The following is a 15,501-nucleotide window of genomic DNA, read 5'->3' on the forward strand; positions in this document are numbered from 1 at the left end:
AATAATTTCATCCCTCAAAGGAAATTCAAGTCCCAATTTGCTTCAATGTTAAATTCTACCAACTACTTTCAATCTATCTGAAATCGATTTTATTAATGATTAGAGTAAGTGTCACAGTAAATTTTCCCAAAGGGACCTTCAAACCACCTGGTAACATTTATTGAAAATTCCATCTTTCTCCTATGGCTCTGCGGTGCCACGATAGGCCAGAGCATTTTATTTGAGAGGGGATCTGATTCTAGAATTTCTATTTTATTCTGTCTTCCTGTCTGTGTTTACTCCAGCTAATATCACACTATGTAGATTAATACACCACAACGTGTTAACTAATATAGCCAATACCACACAATGCAAATGAATAAGGCTTTTGTTATCTTGTTTTCTTCCAGTTTTGTTCTTATTTTTGAAAATTTCCTAGGTGATTCTAAGACTATAAATTTGCATATGAATTTTAAATTTACTTTGAAGCCTTCTCACACACATACACACCAAGAAAAAAAAAAGCAGAAGAAACAAAGCAAAATAAACGATCGAGCAAGTGAACAAAAATCCTTGCCTTGATCTTCAATGAAAATTTAATTGAATGTAGATTAACTTGGAGAAAACTGACATTAGAAATATTTACTCTTACTATCTCTAATCTGCACATGCTCATCAATTATGAAGGTTCATTGATTTCTCCCCATGAAGTTCTGTAGTTTTCAGTATACAAGTCTTGTTCATATCTTGCTAGATTTATTCCTAGATATTCGATATTTTGGGGTGCTACTCTGAAAGGTATAATTTTCTCAGTTTTGATTTTTCTTTGTTTCTGGTAGAGTAGAATAGAATTGGCTTTCTGTATATTGCCCTTTCATCCCCCAATACTGTTAAACTTACTTACTGAATCTATTAGCTAGTCTACTATTTCTATTTTCAAAGTACGTGATCACATCAATAGTAAATCATTTTACTTCCGTTGCTACCTTTAAACCTTTTGTTTCTTTTTCTTGCCACTTTTCCTTGTCTACCACTTCTGATATAGAGTCAAGATAGAGTCAAGAAGAAAATGTTAAATATTTTCACCATTGAGTTTGATGTGTGCAGACTTTCTTAAACTGAGAAAATTCCTTTTGAATACTAGTTCTTTAATTACTAGATTTTTTTTTAAGTGAAGAGCAGAGGTTGAGCTCTGTCAAATAATATTTTATGATTCTAGCCCCCTGGTCATATGCCTTTTCTCCTACTTTCAGTTAACACAGTATTGGAAGCCCCAGCTGGAAAACTCAAACAAGAAAGGGAAACAAATGGCCTGCCTTACTGCATGATCTCAAATCTGTGCTGTTATGAAATCGTCAAGCCTCAAAGGGCCCAAAGTCCTAACCATGAGTTCCCCTGCTTTCACCAGATTTTTTCCTCCACGCAGCAACTTCCCCTATCAGCCTGAACAGCTGCACTGGACCTGATTCTCGGTCTAAGGTTTCAGGCCGCTGCCAGCGTATGGAACTATTCAAATAGTAACATCCTCCTGTGAAGTCCGGCAGTGACCCCATTCTCTTGTCACTACAAAGGCTGCCTCTCATAGCCGCTGCTTATTGACTCTGTTTCTGAGTGCAACCTCCATGTTGCCCTACACGGGCAGTGCCCTCCTCCCTCAGGCTGTGAGTTTATGTGAGAAATTGCTATCAATCTCATCTGACCATTTGGGGTGTAGTGTGTTCACCCATCGCATACTAGTTAGGGTTGGGGAGTTCTTCTTCATCAACAGGATGAATGGGAGGTGGTCAGAACACATGCAGATCAGAAATAAGTGAAATAAATTTATACCTATCCTCATTTGATATGATGGTCTATATAAAAAATCCCAAGGAATTCCCCCCAAAAACCCTCCTGGAACTAATAAGGGAGTTCATCAAAATTGCAGATTTCAAAAACAATCAAAAAATCAATTTGTATTTCTATATATGGCAATGAAGAAACGAAGCAAAATTAAAAATACAATATCATTTACAGTAAGACGAAAGGAAGGAAGGGAGGAAGGAACAAAGGAAGGAAGAAAGGAAGGGAGGGAGGGAGGGAGGGGAGGAGGGAGGGAGAGAGGGAGGCTACTCCACGGCCCTCCTCACACACACGTACATTCTGTCAGAATGAACAGAGCTTTCTGTTACTCTCCTCCCGCTCATTCTATGCCATGAAAATGTTCCTTCTGTTCCATTGTGAACCTGTGCCCTTAGATAATTCAAAGCAAAGGAATTTTCCAGGCTTCTTCCAGGTCTCTTCATAAAAACACTTCAACTGGCAACTGAGGTGTCAGCTCAGGGAATTTCTCTGATGGGCTGAAGCATGATACAGCAGGGTTAGGCCTTGTGGCCTACTCCTGCCTGGTTTCCTCTGCTAGTTCTCCTCTTTAGATCTCCTTCCTTGCAAGTTCACATCACAGCTCCACTCAGAACAGCCACTCCTGAGGAGACCCTTGGAGGAGGATGTCCATGAAGAAGGCCCTGATTCTAGGGGCCATCACTCTGGCCGCCATGATGAGCCCCGGTGGAGGTGAAGACATCGTAGGTGAGTGCACGGTGGAGGGGTGTGGATTTAGAATTGCCAAGGAGAGTGGAGACAGCAGTGAATGAGGTGTGGAATCACAGTAAGTAGTCTGTGAAACCCCAATTCCCCTGAATCTGAATTCTGATGTTTATTTTCCCTCCAAGCCAAAACCCGAGCCCTAAAACTCCATGCTTAGTTCATAGATTAAATTTCATGACATCCCCATGCCATTGCAGTGCTCAGCAAAGGCCTTTTCCTCTTTCTAATATCAGAAGCAACTAACACACCCTGAAGGTTGTCACGGCGTTAATTATGGTATGTCCTAATGTTAGAGCTATTTCTCCAAACACATTGCTTCTCTTAACAGCAACTTATGACCCTACTCCTCCTAACCCACTCTACACTTTTTGAAAGCTATTACTAATTTTGTCTACCCGATTTCTTAGGGTACTCAAGTCCATAAATTTTCTGCACCACATATAAAATAGCAGGTCATTTTTTTTTGGTTTCCAACATAATTTATATTTTCCAGGTTTGGGCTCGGGAGGTGAGGAGGATGAATTTTACTGAAGATGGTTGCAATTAGAGAAATATAATTAATTAGCTGAATGACATTGAGGGAGTCAGCTCACTACATTGATCTTCATTTTTCTCATATGGAAAAATAATTGATTGACTCATCGTTCTAAAGAACACATAATCAAAATAAGGATGCAGATGTGTATCTTAAATAACAAAGAACTATATAATGCCAAGATATAGCATGACTATTATAAATGTAACTCACTTTTGTTTATCAGTTTCAGAACTGTGCATAATGTATGGTGGAAAACCTAGGATCTTACAATAGGTTAGTCTCAGCTTGTCAACCCAAACTACCAGTCCTGTCACCTCCAGCCAGTAAAACTCTAAAGAGAGGATAAAAACAGACTAACGATGGTTCTTTTGCCCCTCTGCCCCTCCCTTCCCTATTCACAGCACCTTCTGGATCTGTGGCTTTATTCTACCACATCTCAGTCTCCTGTCCAGACCTTTGTCCTGCTATGTCATGGGCACTGACAACAGTTATTGAAACCTGAAGTGAAAAAGCCAAGCCAAGGAAAATAGAAGAGACGTGGAATATGATAGAATCTTCAAAACCTTTCCCAATCGTGATTCATTAAGTCAACAAATATTTAGTGAGGTATCAAGCACTCCTCTGGGTGCTTGGCATAAAACAAGGTTTCTATCCGTAAGAAACTGATGTTCTTGCAATAAGAGACAGATAATTTTTTTAAAAAAACAGATTTTATAAGTAACTAAATTCCATAATGTGCTAAGAAAGAGATAAATGCTATGAAAATTAAGAGATTAGGTGATTAGACATGAGCTTAAGAATTAAAATTATCTATTCATTATTTATTCATTTATTTAACAATTATGATTGAACTCTTACCATGCACCATGAAACCTACTGGACAGTGGAAGTACAAAGTGAACAAGACAGAGCATCTCAGTGCCTCTTGGAGTATACATTATCATGGGAAAGACAATATACACGGAAAAATTTTAAGAGATAATATTTAACACTTACCTCTCAATAATCCTAAGATAGAAAAGACAGAAATGGGAACTGATATCAGACCATGCCAAATATGAATCTACACTACTTGGAATACAGTTTCTTATGCTTCCGTGTTTAATAAAGTTCTTTCCCCTCCTGCTCTATCCTACCTTCCTGTTCTTACCTTCCTGCTCTGGAACGGCCCCGCCTCAGCTGACCACATGGGCACTTACGGCACAAATGTCTACCAGACATACGACGCCTTTGGCCAGTTTACGTTTGAATTTGATGGCGATGAGCTATTCTACGTGGACCTGGAAAAAAGGGAAGTTGTCTGGCGGCTGCCTGAGTTTAACAATCTTACCAAGTTTGAAACTCAGAGTGCCCTGAGAAACATTGTTATGTCAAAAAGAAATTTGGACATCTTGATAAAAAATTCCAACTTTACACCTGCCACCAATGGTAAGGGTCTACAGTTCTGCCTCTTCACCGACTCTCCCTCACATTCCAGGTCTCTCTTTCTTCCCCAGGGTAGCTGCTCTTCCCATTACACTCTAAATTCCTCCACCTTCCTATTTCATTTCCTAGCAAATACCCAGTTCCCATCTGTAGACATCTATATAAATCTCCCTCCCCGAAGTTCCATGAGACACTTCTTTTGTTCCTGCAAGAGGATGTGCCCAGCCTCGTGGCCTAAGTAGCAAACACAGATGCACACACTGTGCCCAGTGGATCCCCAATGACAGGAAAATGTTCTAAGCTTCACAGTGATTCAAAAGAAGAGGACAGATCAGAAGAACATTCACAGTACAGTTCAGAGGACAGTTCAGCATCTGTGGACGAAGATGGCAGCACCCCTTCTGAAGTCACCATAGATAACATTCATCTTCCTCATTTAGAAGATGGAAAAGCTAGAAGTTTTGGACAGTCCTGCCAGTAAAATAATAATAATAATAATAATAATAATAATAATAATAATAATAATAGTAAATATATGATCTAAGAAACAGGTAAAAATAAATGGAGGTGGTTGCTTGCTGTAAAGTGAGCCTAAAAGGACATGGGAAATAGCTCACTAGCAGTTGGGGAGCTGTGTGTGGGTGGGCTCCCCAAACTGATTCAAAAACTCAAGGCACAGTTGACAGACATTTAAATCCGTCTTTGGTCTTCATTGTAGAAATCCCTGAAGTGGCCGTGTTTCCCAAGTCTTCCGTGATCCCGGGAATTCCCAACACCCTCATCTGTCACGTGGACAACGTCTTTCCCCCCGTGATCAACATCACTTGGTTTCGCAATGGACGCTTCGCTGCAGAAGGTATCACCCAGACCACATTCTACCCCAAGAGCGACCACTCCTTCCGCAAGTTCAGTTACCTCACTTTTCTTCCCTCTGCTGACGATTTCTATGACTGCAGGGTGGAGCCCTGGGGCCTGGACGTGCCGCTCGTCAAGCACTGGGGTATGTTTAAATCTCATCGTTGTTTGTGCCCCCTCTGATGTGGCGCGGAATCCACACAGCCTTGCCTTATAGGCCATAACCCCAAGGGCAGCCACTTCATTTCCCACAATTGCAGCGTTTTCTAATAATTGACTTTACTCTTCTTCCAAAGCCCAGGAGCCCCGTGCATTTCCAGACACACGCACCCTCATTCACACACAGTAGCCCTACATACCGTGTCCTCTTACCCTGTTTCTTTTTTCACAGAGCTTGAGATTCCGACCCCTGTGTCAGAGCTGACAGAGACTGTGGTCTGCGCCCTGGGGTTGGCCATGGGCCTCGTGGGCATCGTGGTGGGCACTGTCCGAGGCCGGCACTTAGGTGGTCCCTCCAGACACCGAAGGGCCACGTGACTCGTGGTCTGGAAAACTGGAAGGTAAGAATCAGATGCATAAGATCTGGAAAGACGTTACCACAGGTGGTGAAGGCAATGGTGGAAAATTGGCATCCAGGATACATAAATGTGTTTGAATAATTGTGGGCAAATTGGAGGTGGGTTGACCTTGGGCCGGGAGCACAGGGCCTGTCAATTTCATGCTGGTTGCTGTTTCGGGTAATCAGCCTTTACAAGAAAAGAGAGGAATGGTTCAGACTCTAGTTCCCTGTTTGGCCTTGATATATAACTTACACGTGCTCCCTGTTCCACCTCATCCACATCCCTGTTTCCCTGTTTGAGTGGAATTTATGGAGAGATTTTCCTTCAAAGACCACTGACCCTTATGAATTCTTCCAGCTTAGTCTTCAGTTCATCACCTACGTTTCACAGGCAGACCTGGACCATTCTACCCAGCCATCTAGTTCTTGGTCACGCTAATCCAATATCTGTGCCAAAAAAAATAAATAAATCTCTTTCTTTGCTTGGAGCGTACATTTTCTCTGTCTTTTTTCTAGGGTTATTTTGGATCATTGATAAGAATGGGAACACTTGTGTTGTAATGTTAGCAGAAATCTCAGCTCTGTTTAACTTGTTTCTCAAGTCATGTTAATACTCACAGCCAAAGTGTCAAAATGATATTGTTACATAATAAATGTGGGGTTTTTTTCCCCCTCCCTGTACTTCCTTTTTGCTCTCTCATTACCCATTTAAGTATCAGTGAAGAGAGTGTATACTTTCTCCCCTCGGTTTAGTGTTTTTCTATGTAAAATGCAAAAAAAGGGGAGAGACAATGTTCAGGTTTTTAATTTTAAAATTGAAGTCTCAATCTGTACTTTAAACACAAAAATTATATTTTGAGGACACAAAGTCAGAAAAATGCCACCATAAATATTGGATTTGTCCAAAATGCAGAATAATGTGAGCAATATCCTCCCCATTTTCATCCCCTGAAGAGATGGAAACTCTCCAGGTTAGGATGAGACACAAGTTAGAAGCAAGAACAACAGAATGAGATAACACTGTCTGTGTCTTAGAAAGTGCCCCCCACTTTTCTTTTATGTGGGTTAATATCAGTGAGAAGGGAGAGATGGAGGTCGTGGACTGGATAAAAGGGCCCACAGCAGAGGTAACCTCACTCCCCTGTAGGCACCACCGTTTGTCAGTAGCATAAATACAACATAAATTCACTCCGTGCACAAGCTCATAAATTATGTTTTTGACAACATTTAAATTTGGGTTGTCTTTAGTTGTATGAGACTTTGTAAGTTAATTGAGATTTCAATAAAGTATTAACATCACAGTATTTCAAATTTGCATACAATATAATCCATTAGTAATCACAAAATGGGCTGTTGAGAGGACCCACGAGGTGATACATATAAAACATTAAGTTTAATTGTTGGTAGACAGTGAGCCCCAAATATATGTTAACTACGAGTATAACTCGTATTTCCTGGACTTGAAACTCCAGTCTCAATGTCCAAACTCTGGGAACCAAGTTTAGTCCATGCTGAGCATTCTTTTTGCTTAAACTAGCTAGTCTCCCATTAGGCATTCATACCTTTCTTCTTTCTTGCCCTCTCTGTCTTTCCTTCCTTCTTATTTCATTGTGGTAGAATAGGCATAACATAAAATTTACCATTTTAACCATTTCAAGCGTACAGGTCAGTGGCATTAAGAGCATTCACACTGTTGTGCAATCATCACCACATCCAGCTCCAGAACTTTTGTGTCATCCCAAACTGAAACCCTGCACCCACTGAGTAATAACTTTCTATTTCCATTCTTCCTCCAGCCCCTAGTAACCATCAACTTACTTTTTACCTCTGTAAATTTCAATGTATCTCATATAAGTGTAATAAGACACTATTTGCCCTTTTGTGCCTGGCTTATTTTAATTAGCATAACGTCTTCGAGATTCACCCGTGTTACAGCATGTGTTATTATTTCCTTCCTTTTTAAGATTGACTAATATCCCATTGTGTACGTACACCCCATTTTGTTTATCTAGTTGTCCATCAATGTACATTTGAGTTTTTCTACTGTTAGCTGTTGAGAATAATGTTTCTATGGACACCGCTGTTTGAGTCTCTGCTTTCAATTCTTTGGAGATAACAGTTAGATATAGATACAGATATAGATCGATATCTCCAATTGCTAGATCATATGGTGATTTCATGTTTAACTTTTTGAGGGACCACCATACTGTTCTCCACAGTGGCTGCACCATTTTATATTCCTAACAGTAATGCATATGGTTTCCAGTTTCTACATCCACACCAGCACTTATTATTTTCTGAGTTTTTGATAATAACCATTCTAATGGGTGTGCAAAAATGGTGAATCTCACAAAATATTTATCAAAAAAAACAATAAATAGAATTATTTTGTTTTTATAAAAAATTCAAAGCCATGCATACATTAAAAAATAAGAAAATAATTTTCACAAATTCAGAGTAGTATTTTCTTCTTAAGGGAAAGGATAATTAGATAATTAGTAATAATTGGTAATTAGAGGGTGCACACAAAATGCTTCTGGGAGGGTGGCTGTTTTCTGTTTTATAACCCGTGTAGTTAATTATTGATTAAATTCTGCACACACGTTTATGAAACTCTTTCTACAGAAGTTACTTGTCACTCTGAGAGAAATGCTATGATTAAATCCCAGATTATGAAACATTGTTTTCAGGTCATGAGCTAGAGAATCATGTATGCAGCTTTCCTAGATACAAATCCAGTTCAGGAAATATAAATCCAATTTACTTGGGAAATGAATACTTTAAGGTAAGTGACATGCTTACACTTAAGAGAAGTGAAGAGCTTTTAAACGAATAGCAATTTAAGATTCAATGCCCTCCAAGGATATGGATCTATGAGAAAAATGATTGTTGGAAGGATCATGGTGATTCTCGCCCATCTCGCCCTCATTAAAGGACCCCCAGACTCAGGTCAAGATAAAAAGCTTACATGAGGCATATATTGTTGGATGGAATATAGAAAAATAGCAAACATCTTCTGTAGAATGGTGAGACTCCTTCTTGGAAAAGGTCTTCTAGTGACAAAGCTTCAAAAAGAACATCACCAGTGATGTTTGAAGGCAAGTGACAGGTGCCAAGTTTAGGAAATAACCTGAAACTAGAAGTGGTAGCTTCATGGGTCCATCACAAAGTAAGACAATAGGGAAGCGGTAAGCACTTCATGGAAAAGTAAAAACCCTTACAAAAGGGGGGGGGGGAGGGAATCATTGGTACAGCCAGTTACTGAAAGTGGCAAAACAAAAAATTAAAAATAATAAATGAGGCTTTTGCGTCCTGCAGAAGACCTTTGTTTGACTCAGATTTCACTCATGCAGATGTGCACTGACAAAAGGGTAAATGTTGACCTGTAGTTGGAGGGCGCTTCATCAGAACCACTTCCTCTTGAATTTTATATTGCAAGGGAAAAAAGGGAAAGAATTATCTGGATCTAAACATATAACGTTCCTAATATGTTGTAAAATTGTGAAAGGAAGAGTTTGCATGTACTGACAGAGGCATACAGGAAGAGTGGGTGGTTAACTGCTACGCTGCTAGACTCAGTTGCAGGGTTCTGTTAACAATACAAAGGGGGCTCGTGGCTGTTGGATAAGCAAGATGGAGCAATGGATTTTAAGAATCTCATAATCAAAAACTAGTAGATTAATTTATTGTCTTTCTAAATTTACAGAGAAATAAATCTCCCTGGAAATCTGTTACTGGTTTTGAGATGAGAAATTGTAATTAGAAAAAAATGAAGTGTGGTCTGAGATAAACAACTATAGGTCCACATCCTTGGTGAAACATGAAAAGCACAACATATACATATAATATATATAATATATATATATATAATATATATATATTATATGCTGTGTTTCTCATGTTTCACCAAGAATATATATATATTATATATATATATATTATATATATAATATATATATTTTTTTTACATTTAACTGGCTTTTGACAAGAATGCATAAGTCATTTGTTTTAAATCAGGTTCCCCTAAAAGCCAAGTCTAAGGGCTTGGGTACAGATGGTTTAACTGGGAGGTGGCCTAGGGAACAAGAGTGATGAAACAGGAACAGTGAAAGAGGAAAGGAGGAAGAAAAACAAAAGACACATGTGTTACTGAGATCACTGCCGTGGACAACGGAGACTCCATGTCACTGAGAAACATCCGGCTTAGCAAACACAATACCTTCCATAAACGTTTGCCTGAAGCACAAGAGTGTTAAACATTTATCTACGCTCTCCTACTCCCCATTGGTTGAGGGTTGCCTCTGGGGCATTAATTCCCCTATAAGTCTTCGGGCTACACTTGAACAGAGCCCAAGTGTCCTCCATTAACATTGGAGACAGCTCTGCGTGGCAAGAAAAGATATGCTTGAGGGAGGACACTGTCAGTGCCAGATGAGTCTGAATTTTCTCCTAATTTTCTACTGCAGCTGCGACTAAAACCAGAGTTGGGTCACAGCGTCGTGACATGGGTGCCAGAGTCCGCCCCTTGCACTGCTAAGACCCGACTGCAGCCCTCATTAAGTCCACTGTGTCGCTGACTCTTTAACCTTGTGGGTGATTCCAAGTACCACAAAAGGCATAACAAAGAGGCCTCATGGCTTAAGTGCCAGCTCCTGCTGGCCCCAAGGCTGCAACTGACATTCGTCACCTCCCGTTTTAGCTTCCCCTCGCACTATGTCAGGACTTCAACTCGGCTAACTCGTTTTCTTGATGGGGTGGCACATGCTTTCATCACTTAGAAGACTGAGACCTTACTTGCCGTGCCTTGTCAGTCATGGCTTTCTCCAGGGAAGCGCAGGGATTCACACCGCCACTCCTCTTGGGACTTGACGGAGACTCCTCGCGCATCCACAGCCGACCACGGACAACGCGGGCTCCGCCGGCTGTGCCAGGCACGTGGGCTGCGCAGCGGGGAAGCTCGCATCACAGGCTGGATGTGCTGAAAACCCTCTCTTGCTCTTGGCCCAAACACGTCGTCTATAAATGGGTCAGAGCAGTGCTCCCGAGCATAAAATAGAATATGCTGCCTCCAGGGTCCAAAGGGATCCCCCAAGTACTGTAGGGAGAACAAGGTGCCCCTCTTACCTTCAAGATGCTGTCCCGACATACCCCACACTCTAAAAACCTATGGCTTGAGTCTGGGTAAACAACCAAAAGTCTGTCTGTGGCCCACTGGATCCCCTGGGAGGCAACTGAGGCCAGAACTTGCTCTGCTGTCTGGGCCCCATAAGCTCTCGTTCTCACCTGGTGGGAATGGCCCCTTTCACATCACCTGGTGCCAGTGCCGTTCGCACCTAGTACCCAGCAGCCTTCAAAACGTTTCCTTTACCTGGTACACAATTACTCTAGCAAACGGTCCTTCCTGGTGGTTTTATGTTGGAGGGCACTTCTCCAAGTGGGCCTGGTCTCCCCTTCAGGCAGTGAATTTGGGGTCGAGAACGGGCTCAGATCTGGAAAGTGGTAACATGGCAGTTTTCCAGTGTGGTGGCTGATAGTAGCGTACTGGTCACAATCTCCTCAGTTTTTCTGGTGATACAGGCCCGGTAAACCCCTTGTCAGCGTCCCGTCCGTCTCCCCCTAAGGGCACCGCGCTATGATTGTTACCATCACAGATTCCGGCCGTCCAGCTGCACTTTCAGAACTTCATATACAGGAAATCACACTGCGCGTGCCCTTTTGGGTCTAACTTCTTTCCCCAACATGACGCTTGTGAGATTCATCCGTGTTGTTGCCTGTATGAGCGAATTGTTCCTTTTTACTCTGTGAAAATATGGAATTTGTTGATCTGTTATTTCGTTGATAGATTTTTTAGTTATTTCCTGTTCGAGACTAGTATAAATAATGCTGCTCAAAATATTTTTAACAAGTCATTTTGTAGACGTATGTTTACATTTCTTCAGGCAAAAACTTAGAAGCAGTATTGTGTCATAGGGCAAGTCTATCTTTATAAGAAATAGCCAGACTTAAAAAAATCTGATTGTACTATTTTACACTCTCAAGAACAAAATGTGAGATTTGGGTTGTAACACACCTTGACATCAGATAATACCAGTTTTTTTTTTTTAACTTAGCCATTTGTGTATGTGCAGTGGTATTTATTGGATTTAATTTGCATTCCTATTTAGAGCTTTATTTCACCACTTCGAGTAAAATGTGGACGATTTATAGTCATACAGATCCCTCCACCCTCTCCCTTTTATGTTACAGTGTCATACAGAGTACTTCTCCATGCAGTGAAAACCCCACTCCGCAATGTTAAAATCTCTGTTCTCTGTTGGAGGCCAAGAATATAACTTTGATATTTGGGGTTAACAGAAGGTTGAGTGAAACTACTTATTTTTATTGTACCAAACTTTCAACCATGAAAGGAGAAAGTTTTGGATTGTGTTTGTGAAACCAAGAAGTGTGTATGTGTGTGTGTGTGTGTGTGTGTGTGTGTGTGTGTGTGTTTGGGGCCGGGGAGCCGGGTTAATTACATAATGCTTACCTTTGTTATGGAGGCAACTCATGTAGGAGTGATTGACTCAAAGGGCAGCTGGGGTGCTAAGTAGAGGATGACTAGTGCTAAGATCAAACACGGTTGGTGCTAAGCCATGGCTGTGTGTAGAGTTATGATCCCTGTTAGCAACTGGAGTAAGTCTGACGTACAATTTGAAATGAGAGCATGATGGTGTTGCAAAGAAGAGACAGAACTTGAAAGAGAAATAGTTGCTTATTTAGCATGTGTATTTATTGTCATTTTATATATGATTATGGATTCAGAGTCAGCTGATTGAAATGGAGTAGTCCACTCAGGCCACCATGACATAATACCCCAGACTGGTTGGCTTAACAGGTGGAATTTAATTTATATAAGCATTATTATCTATATTATTATCTAATATAGGCCGGGTAATATTCCAGGCTAGGGAGATAGTGTTTTGTAAGACAAGGTTCCTCCTATCAAAGAAAACAAATAAAGGTATAAGGTTTATCATATAGTAATGACAGCTCTGTGTTTAAAAAAAAAAAAGTAACTGGGAGTGATTTGAAGGAACTACTTTAGGCTGAGTGATCAGAAATGGCCATTCTAAGAAAACACTATTTGAACTGAGATTTGAATGACAGGAACGAGGCCGTCATTCAAAATCCAAAGCAAACCACTCCAGGCATTGAGAACAGGAGTGCGAATCACTAAGGTGGGATCAACCTCACAGGTGTGAGGGACACACAGCCAGCTAGTGTGGCTGAGTTACTGGGAGCGGGAGAACGTCATGTTTGGAGTGGATAAAGCAGTCGGGAAAGACACTCTGTAGAAGACTTATTTGGATTTCTCTGTGCTTTTCTGGAAAACACCCTGGCCACAGCAGACCGAAAGGGAAAATGTGGTAATGCTGGCTTCTCTCCAGTGAAACCAAAGCCTGTGGTTCACAAGATGAAGAGGAAATTATAAGACTGTTCTCAGACAAGTCATCATTCACTGAAAAAAGCAAGCCATAAAAATATCTTAAAATAGTGCATAAGAGACAGACAAATCAATTATTTCTCATTGAGAATCACATATAAATTAATTTGCTGTGAGTTTGGGGCACAAGATGGAATAGAATTTGTGGTAGTTATATTAAGTAGAAAAGGTCTATTGGACCTAAAAGTGATTCATCTGCACATTGTCTGTGGTGGAACAATACCATCCTCCCTAATTCCCTTTGCAGAGGATTTGATCTGGAAATTACTTGTGCTACTAATAGAAATGAAGGAGAATTTGTAAGGATTCCCTGTTCCCATATGTGGTGATTGGCATGCAATTTACCTCTCACCGTCTTCTAGTGCTTTTGTCCTGTACTGTAGACAATGTGAAACTGTAAAAGTACATTTCTGGATAATCTTGGATGTCATCTAGCTTTGGCGAATCAGCCACATTCTGGGGAAGCGTGGACATGCTTAGATTTTTCCTCTCCTGAAAAGACGCTTATGTGGAGGTGCTTTGGGTTTTGGGTGATGTTTTTGTTTGTTTGTTTGTATTGGTGGCAGAATTTGGAGTTATTTTCCTGTCTGAAAACTTACTTCATGATGTAGAGAGGCAGCATGCTGCGTGTCCTTGTTACTGGTGCAGACTGTGGCAGGTGACATAGGACATCACCCAGACATCAAAGCCAATTATAAAATTATGGTAATTAAAAGTGTGGTATTAGCACAGGAGTACAAAAGATACATCGAAGAAAATAGAAAAGATTCCAGAAACAGATGAACCCCTGAAACAGAGATCTTCATGTAGCCAGCCAGCAAGTATTTAGTGAGCACTTACTGTATACCAGGCACTATAGTGATGTCAACTGGGAAAAAACATACACAACCTAAAAGTTGAGACATCTTTTATTCAGCAGACTTGCTGAGGACTTAAGCTGGGAAGACAGCCTGTGAGATTGCTCTGAGGGGCTGCTCCGAAGAGATAAGGGAGGAGCCAGGATATACAGGAGATTTTAACAACAAAAACCAGGTAGTGGGAACATCAAATATTACTGTTAATTAAAGAAAAAACAAACATCCCATATGGTTTTGATTTTAACAGGATTGTGAAATTTTGTGTAATCTAATTGTGGATTATATCGTTTAAGTGTTTTTGTATGTTTTTTACCTCTGAATATGTATCTTTTTAGCACCTGGGTTTTATTTTATTTTTGTTTACACAGTAAAGTGGCATTTAACTTATTGAAAGTTGTATTCTTTTGTCTTTTATTTTAAAAGTTCTTTGTACTACTGTGATAATGCTCTGTAATGACTATGGTTAAATTTCATTTAATGTGAAATATTTAAAGTAAATTTGCAAAACAAGAAAAAATATCTCAAGTTAATGAATTTAGCATGTTTCTATGTACAGGAAGATGCAAGAATCTGGACTGAATGAAGTTTTTCCTTTGATATGCACCTCAACCCATGTTTTTCTAGTCTCCTTGCCGGGATATGACCTTCTGTGGGACATAACTGAACTTGAGAATCTGACCTTTTCTTTGTCAGTGTTTCCCCATTACCACCACCTTTATACTCAGTAAGAATTAGGAACACAAGTGAGTCACAAATCTATTTAACTTTGAAAAGTATTTTACTGAAAGATAAGAGAGTTTGATATTTAATTCATGGGCAGTCTTCCTGAAGAGAACACAGTCAGAAGTGCCCGTGGGAGTATTTATGGTTCAGACAGACACAGCAGGCAACATGAAGAACAGCACGTCAACTACGCGAGGCAGGGAAGCAGGGGCACAGGCAGAAATTCAGAAAAGACAGAAACTAAGGGGGAGGGTGTAGCTCACGTGGTAAAGCGCCTGCTCAGCATGCATGAGGTCCTGGGTTCAATCCCCAGTCCCTCCACTAAGGAAAGACAGAAACTAAAGGAGGATCTGCCTCCCAGGCACTGTGGAAGCCAGATCTCGATGGGTGACAGCTGGCGGGGGGGGGGGGGGGGCCGAGAGAAGGGAGGCTGGGAACCACGGACAAGAACAGCAGGACAAAATCAAGGAAAAGAGGGGACAAATCCCAGGAAGAAGAA

The 15,501-nt window shown here is 40.7% G+C and overlaps 1 protein-coding gene across 1 annotated transcript; it reads left to right on the plus strand.

Annotated features, from left to right (window-relative positions):
• Positions 1–2,127: 2,127 nt before the first annotated feature.
• LOC105101409 (SLA class II histocompatibility antigen, DQ haplotype D alpha chain-like) lies at positions 2,128–6,388 on the plus strand. The gene is made up of 4 exons (XM_010994589.3): positions 2,128–2,544; positions 4,280–4,528; positions 5,244–5,525; positions 5,772–6,388. Exons 1-4 carry the CDS (start codon positions 2,463–2,465, stop codon positions 5,915–5,917), a joined length of 759 nt encoding a protein of 252 aa, XP_010992891.3. The 5' UTR covers positions 2,128–2,462; the 3' UTR covers positions 5,918–6,388.
• The last annotated feature ends 9,113 nt before the right edge of the window (positions 6,389–15,501 follow it).

Source organism: Camelus dromedarius, chromosome 19, assembly GCF_036321535.1.
Source record: "Camelus dromedarius isolate mCamDro1 chromosome 19, mCamDro1.pat, whole genome shotgun sequence".
NCBI classification, from domain to species: Eukaryota; Metazoa; Chordata; class Mammalia; order Artiodactyla; family Camelidae; genus Camelus; species Camelus dromedarius.